The sequence below is a fragment of the Gadus chalcogrammus genome, chromosome 13 (genome assembly GCF_026213295.1).
Source record: "Gadus chalcogrammus isolate NIFS_2021 chromosome 13, NIFS_Gcha_1.0, whole genome shotgun sequence".
Classification (NCBI taxonomy): Eukaryota; Metazoa; Chordata; class Actinopteri; order Gadiformes; family Gadidae; genus Gadus; species Gadus chalcogrammus.
Window position 1 is genome coordinate 1497642 of NC_079424.1, and position 7917 is coordinate 1505558.

The following is a 7917-nucleotide window of genomic DNA, read 5'->3' on the forward strand; positions in this document are numbered from 1 at the left end:
GGGGCCGGACCCAGAGCCTCACGACTGGGAGTCAAACACGCTATCCTACCCCTCCGTAGCACGACTCTGTGCACATTAAATCGTTGGCCTGCTGGGTAATTTAGTACAAAAGAGGGCGAAGGTTAGACTCATCGCATCGAACCCCGAGATCCTAGATGGCTGCCAGATACGGGGGAGTTTGTGCGAGAACCCCATGTGGACAGATTGATTGATCAATACGAAGTGATTCATCAATAGGAAAGCTAAGTGGCGGTATTACATGACAGTGATGAAACGGCACCTTCACACAGCATCAATCATGTGTTGACTTGTGATGCCTGTTCCCCCACTTCCTTGGTGGAGCAGGACTTAAGCCCTAACATTGGTTAAGAGGTAGTGGTTCGACTTGTATCACTTTAGACACTGTCAATACTGTATGATTTTAATATTCTAGCTTTGATCTTCGATAACTTTAGCCTAATCTATAATTTCCATCCATTCTGCGTTTCCATTCCTCTCATACTGGGTATATAAACACATATATTATTCGTTTTGAAGATTTGAATAATGTGAGTTACTGAGGTTTTTCTGAGATTGATGTCTGCAGTTCTCATTACTATCGTAGCATTGCTGGTTCTCTGGAGAGCTAGGGGAGGACGTGTTGTCCTCAAACGTTTGTTGGGACGAGCCCGCGTTTTGTTTCCTCCTCTTGTCTTGTGAATGCATAAACAGACGACAAATGCTCAGGGGTTTCGTTCTCAGTACCAGTTTTGTTTTATTATGACAATGCACACTTAATAAGCAAAGGAAAGGAAAAAAACGGTTGGCATTGGGCGGTGGAACCCAGACCACACGAGGGACCACCCCGCCCGGGCAGACGTCTGCTCGGACGATCGTTATTGCAAAGGGTCAGTTCGAAACTCACCGGCAAACAATAATGAAATGAACGGAAAAAAAAGAAATGAAATAAAATGAGATGTGTGGTTACATAAAACATGGGTCGTTCCAACCTTTTTTTCTTAAAGAGCCGGAGTTACGTTTTTATATGCAAACACGCACGCACACACGCAAACACGTACATTTTTTTTTAAAAATAAAACATTTCAAATATGTGAATCATGAGGACAACTCAAAAATATGTGTAAATAAGTGAATCAATCCTCTCTACACTAAGATTTTTACAAATTGCAGAACACTAATCAACTGTGTTTTTTTTTTATTTCTTTCATAATTAAACAAATTTGAAGGTTGTATCAAAAACTTTGTAAAAAAATTAGAGATTTTTCAGTGTGTTTTCCCCCTGCTCTGGTGATAATATCTTGTGCAGACATTACTCCTTTCTTTCCCTCCTGGTCTCTGTCTCAGCCCCTCCCTGCAGCCGTGGGTGACCTCTCAGATGTGAATATGTGAACCATCCCCTTCAGGGTAGCCTTCCCCACCGGCTCGTTACATACAAAAATAATTATCGCTGTCCTAAAATAGACGTATAGCTCTCCCCCTCCCGTGCACGTGAAGAGCTACTCTGGAAATGCAAAAAAACTATAAAGCAAAAGACACTAAAAACCGAAAGGCATAATGGTGGCCGCGCGTTGCTGCTACGGTGCGATCAGCGGTCGATGCTCGCGAGCAGACGGCCTTTGTTATTGTTATCGAGAGACCTTTAATCAAACCAGGTGAGATACGCATACGTCAACCAATCAAAAGGCTCGGTTGACTTGTCAGTAGGTTGTGATTTGACATTTAAATCGGTTAAATAAAGATTTCAACAAAAGCATTGTTTTCATAGAACGTCCTGGTGTGAACGAGACCTCAGACAAATGTAGATCATGCATACATAGATCTAACCCCCAGCCCTATCTTGTCCAGGAGATGGAAGGCAAATAAAAACATAAACAAACAATAAGCGGATAGGTGTCATAGACCCGACATGACAGCCATGCGTGTTTCAGAACGATTTGGCTTATCGGAAAACAAGAAGTCCTGCAGGTTAATTCTCTGAGGCCTACAATATTATTTCCTCTTTCCTCTCTTACAACCCCCCTAAAATATACCACTATCTATCTATCTTCCAGATATACAGTGTTTTTCTTTAAAACTAACAAAGCAAACTAAAATCAAAAATCATTTATTTATGAATTTCTACTAATTATTTTCAGGCTACCACTGTTATTCTTGATGTTACTAGACAGTGTGATAAAGGAAACCAATGGACAGCTCGAGTTAAAAGGCAAACCATACTGAGATTGATAAACACACGTGAGCACATGCACACGCGCACACACACACACACACACACACACACATACACACATTAAAGCACGCACACGCAGCCCTCTCTTTGCCTCGTCGTCTGCAGGTGAGTTGAGATTCCCACGATAAGGGCTCTCTCTGATATTCCGGCGCTCATTATTAAAAAACACTTGTGCCTGCAGTGGGCTGGTGGCTGGCCATTGTCTCTTCATATTTCTCCAAACAAGACAAAGGGAGAAGTGTTAGGTGGAAGCAGTCTGTCCTTGGGGTGTGATTGGGGAGGATGGGTAAAACAGAAAAGAAGGGAGGAAAAAAATATAATAAAGCCAGGATTAAAAAAGAGAACCCATGGGGGAAAGAAATGACATTTCTGTGGCCAGAGAGAGCTTGTCCCTTCTCCCAACTGTAGCCACTGTCCAGCCACAAAGCCTGCGAGCAAAGTGTGTCACAAAGCAGTTTGTCCTCTGCAGGCTGCCGTAGTGGCCGGGGCCAGTACTTCAACAGTAGTCTTTCACCAGCTCGTATTTGTCCCCAGATCAGTCCATCGGTCGTTTGTAAAATCCCTCCCGACGTACTTCTCGTATTCCCCTTTCCAAAGATTAGTCCATGTTTACCATGTGGTTGTTTTAGCACCTCTTTCAACCCTCCCGTCCTACATATCTAAAAAGAGCCATCCGCGAGGAGGCCGTCCCAGCCCCTCAGGCGTCCTGTCCCTCGTCCCCCCAGGGGGTAGAGGGCCGGGCGGCTCTTAGGGGGGCACGTAGGGGGGTGGCGATCTGTAGGGGGTCATGTTCTTTGGCCGGGACCCCTTTCCCTCCATGGGGGTGGTGAAGGGGGGAGGGGGCTGGTACGGCGGCGCGTTGGGGTCCTCATCTCTCAGGGCGGTGTACTCCCCCAGCATCTCGTGGTTGAGGGGGGTGGTCTCGGGGGAGGCCATGTTGGGGTACTCCGGGGGGGGAGGGGGGGCTTCTCCTCCTGCAGGATCAGCGGCATGCTGGACGAGGGCGGGGGCTTGGAGTCGTCCAGCTCATCGGCGAAGATGATGGGCACGCCCTTCTTGATGAAGGTGGCCTGGTCCTCGATGGTCAGCTTGCCCTTCCGTTTCTTGCGGTAGCAGATCATGGCATGATGCCGGCGATGAGCAAGATGGCCGCCACCACCACGGCGGGGATGACCGTGTGCAGGTAGACGTCGTCCGTGCTCTGGCGACCCGTGCCCAGGGCCGGCGTCACGGCAGCGGGCTCGGGGATGTCGATCTCTCCCGGTGGGATGAAGGAGTAGGTATTGCAGCTGGCCCTCCCTCTCACCTTGACGTCCAGCGGTCTGAACTCGGGGCTCATGGCGTTCTTGAAGCTCTGGACAGGCCTTCCGTCGGCGTCGGCCAGCTTCTGGCTCATCATGGTGATCTGCTCGCGGGGGCAGGGGTACTGCGGCAGGCTGCTGTTGGTCCACTCCACCACGATGGAGCCCTTGGTGATGTTCCTCAGGCTCACCGTGCTGCTGTTGCGGTCTCCCAGCGCGTACGCCAGCCTCTTGACCAGCAGGATCTTCTTGTGGATGTCGTTGGTCACGGAGCGCGGCTCGCCGTCCAGGCGGACCGTGAACGTGACGGGGCTCTTGTCGTTGGCGGGCCAGCGGTTCACCCGGACCTCGAAGGCGTCGATGGCGTTCAGGCTGCCTTTGTCCGCCGCCTGCATGAAGTACTCGTGTTTGCCGATGTGCTGGGCCTCCGGCAGGCCGTAGAGCAGCTGGCTGGTGGTGTTGAACTGGATCCAGGAGTCCTCGCCCACCACCTCGTTGTGGTTCTGCCTCAGCGTCAGACGCAGCTTGTCCGTGGTGCCGTCCTCCTTGTCGAAGAACGTGTCCGAGGGGATCTTCACCTCGAAGTAGGTGCCCACCAGGGCGTTGACCTGGTCGATGGGGTTACGCAGGACGGGCTTCTCGTTGTTGGGATCGGGCGCGATGCCGGACGACGGGGTGGTGCGCCTGGTCGGCTTCATCGTGGTCACCTTGGGTTCCCTCGGGACAGGGGTGGTCTTGGGCTTCTTGGGCTTCTTGGTGGGCTTCCTCGGAGGGGCCGGGGTGGCCGTGGCCTCCACGAACGTAGGCCGGGTCATGGTGGGCTGGATGAGAACAGAGCTGGTGGTCTCCATCACTCTGGTCGGCAGAGGCGGGACCACCGTCGGGGTGTGGACCACGGAGTCCCGGATCCGGATGGTGGGTTTGCCAGGCAGGGGGACGGGCCCTCTCACGGGGGGGGCGGAGCTGTCGGTGGGCCCGGCGATGGCGGGAGAAGACAGCGTCGGGACGATCCTCACCGGGGGCTCCACGACGCTGGTCGGGGGGACCACGGTCAACAGGGGTGTCGGGGTGTTGTTCAGGGCGCGCCTGACCCGCTTGGGGATGTGGGGCTTCTTGTTTGCGATGTGCCAGCCCACGACGGGGTAGCCCAGCTTGGCCGACATGGCGCCTTCTTTAGCCGGCTTCTGGACGCTGTGGATGTTCGGGACACTGCCCTGGTCCAGGGAGCAGCCCAGTTTCCAGGACACGAGAGCTCCGTTCTCCACCACCTTGACGGGAGGAAAATGAATTAATGAGTTGACAGAGCAGATTTAATGGTCTAAAAAACTGGTAATTAACCAAATTGTTTGAGTGGATTGTTCAAGCGGCAATTCAAAGCCAATTATCTACACTTTATATATTTACTAAACTCCCTTGATAGTGTTAACAAAAAGTAAGCAAACACTAAGCGCAAACCGAAAGGACTACACAAAGCAGGATACACTTACCAGCACACATCATTTGGCCCTAATTCAAGCTCATTTAATACAATTAGCAATAGTCTGGTTCCCTGCCAATGCCATTGTCCCTGCAGGTTGATTTGTTTCAGTGTTGGGTTATTCAATACAAACGAGGTGTCACGGTAACCTCCGAGTCATCCATCACCGGCTCACCTTCTTGGCGTTTCCCGGCCCCGCCATGAAGGCGGACATGTCGAACAGCCGGTTGTTCACCACGGGGAGGATCCTCATGTTCTGGAGCTCCACGCCCGAGAAGCTCCTCATGTCGGCCAGCAGGGCCACCCGCTGCTCGGAGCTCATCTTGGTCAGGTCGGCGTCCAGGATGACCGTCAGCACTGTCACGGGCTCCTCATTGCCGCAGACAAACGGCAGGCCGCTGTCGTCCACGCCGCTGGCCTGGTTCAGCGCCAGCTGGCTCGGGTCCACGTCCAGGAAGTCTTCGGGGTGCACCTCCACGGAGAAGAACTCTGTGGGGGAGGGCGAGGAGGTCTCGGTGTGGTTGGAGACGGAGACGGAGATGTAGTAGACGCCCCTGTCTTCCTCCAGAGGGAGACCCTGTAGCGTCCGGCTGGCCGCTTTCCACTTCAGCCATCTTGGTAGAGACTCCTTGCCGGTCTCAACAATCTGAGAGAGAAAGAACGAAAACATGCAGTTATTAGTTTTGGTTTAACATTTGGATATGGGGGACAGACATTTAATGAAAGTATCTACTAAAAAAGATAAATAAACCGTTATCTATGCAAAAGAAAAGCATATTTGATATTTAAAAGACGCTGTTTTTTGTTTCTAAGCTGTCAAGAGAGTTTTCTTTGACCGAAAAAATAAATGCAAGTATATATATCTATGGAGCGTTCAACCGCAAGGTCCTTGTTATGTAATTCTCCAAATTCTCCAGTGCTGAGCTTTTTCCAAGTAGGAGTATTCTTCCAGCACATTCATCGGTCTTTGTCATGAGATAAGAAAATACTTCTCCAATAATTGCATGAATCTCATGCCTTCTTGAATTGAATTCCACACACATACACACACAGACAAACGCACACACACGCACAATATTCAATTAATCGTTCTATTTGGTCACCGGGTGTCAAACGTATCACAAATTGGAATCAAACCCATAACCTTTTGCACAACGTGTACTCCCCACAAAACCCTGTTTCAACAACCACCACAACAAACCCGCCAATATCCATCCATAAGACGAGTTAAATGCTCACAGGAGGCCTCTGAGCCCCTGCTTGGATCCAGCTAAAGCTCCTGAAAGCTAAAGAGGCTAGCTTGGCTCCGGTCATAGCTGACGACTCGCCAGAAACAGCAGGGCCGACCGCGCGGCCAAACCCAGCGGTCTGTAACACCAGGCAGGCTGCATCCCCGCCCCCTACACTCTAATTACGTGGCTAATAAATCCTGTGTGTTACATTTTTAAACTGAAGTCCCTTGGCCCATCATCAAGGCTGGTAATGGAGGAACAGGGGACGTACGGGCATTAAGCAAGCACACACCTGCACAGGCATGCAGGCACGTACCTACACATGCATGTGTGCACGCTTTCCTATGTAAACGTGATGAGAAGCAAGAGAGGCCCAGTGTGACATGTTCCCTGTGGCCAGGCATGTCGCACAGACACAGACACAAACACAGGTATGCACACTTACACACACACGCGCACACACGGATGTTCACATACTATTGACCATGAAGATATTTAATAATTAAAATAATAATCTGCAACTATTCAGAATCAAGTATACTGGAAAACAACAGATTATTTTCTGATCCTCCTTCTCTTCCAATCAGAACCAGTTCCCTTTAGTTATTTTTTAAGAATTGGCTTATTTTGCCTGAAACCAACGTATGAATGAACACATTAATCTGTTAATCCATTTATCCGCTAAGGTTTTTAGATAATCACGTAACGAACCGTGATCTAATTAAGTTATACTGGCATGGTTAAGCATTGATGAAGGTAAAATAGATGTACGACTCTGGCAGACTGTCTGATGAATCATGGCAATTCGTTAAGGTCAAAGATGGAGACGTTGAATATCTGTCGACGTTATATTATCGATCATATGACATTTCAGAATCTGTCTTATCAAGTGAGAACGTTTCTTGGCTCTTCGCCGAGGACGAATCGGTCTTGAACAACAATCAGCCGTCCGGCCTTGTGGCCTGGTGTCAGATCTCCATCGTTGCCATAACCCTGTGTTATGGCAGCTAAAACGAACACAGCAGCCATAGGGTTAAAGTTAGTACAACCAATTGCAATGCTTAACACTAGAGTTCTTAGTTTCAAGACTCACCTCCAGCCAGATATGAGACAACCTTCTTAAAGACAAATATAAATGTAACAATGGAAAAACAAGTCTTTAAAGAACATTTGCACCCCTGTTCAGGTAGAATTTCTGATCTCTATTTCTAAGTGCTATTACCCTCCTGGAAATAGACGCACTCAGACGAACGCACACATGCCAACACGGCGTGGGTTGGTAACGCAGGGGTCTAAAGTACGTCTTGATTGCAATTGAACAGTCTAAACTAGAAGTGTTGGTTTGTTTGGTTGTTCATTTAAAACCGTTGTCCTTATTGCTCGGCAGATTGCTTGGGTTTCTACCTGGGCCCGTTCAGAGACCGCCTCCCGTTCACCTGCTGACTGCTCAGCGCGGGAGCAAACAGAGAGAATGCGTTTGCTGCAGCGTCGACGGTTTTTCTTCAACCCCCTCACCCTTTGTGCAAGTCAGGGATGAGGAAATAACGCAGACATAGGGCGAATGAAATTAAACGGCCACATGTTTTGACAGCCGGGTCTTTTATGCAACACTAGGTGTCTCAGGTGTGTGTGTGTGGTGGTGGTGGTGGTGGGGCTGGGCTACATTGATGGTGTACC

At 49.7% G+C, this 7917-nt stretch overlaps 1 protein-coding gene across 1 annotated transcript; it reads right to left on the minus strand.

Annotated features, from left to right (window-relative positions):
• Positions 1-258: 258 nt before the first annotated feature.
• dag1 (dystroglycan 1) lies at positions 259-5776 on the minus strand. The gene is given in 4 exon segments (XM_056606178.1): positions 259-3189; positions 3192-3356; positions 3359-4799; positions 5184-5776. Coding segments are annotated over 4 exon segments (2313 nt in total). The 5' UTR covers positions 5679-5776; the 3' UTR covers positions 259-2977.
• Between the last annotated feature and the right edge of the window lie 2141 nt (positions 5777-7917).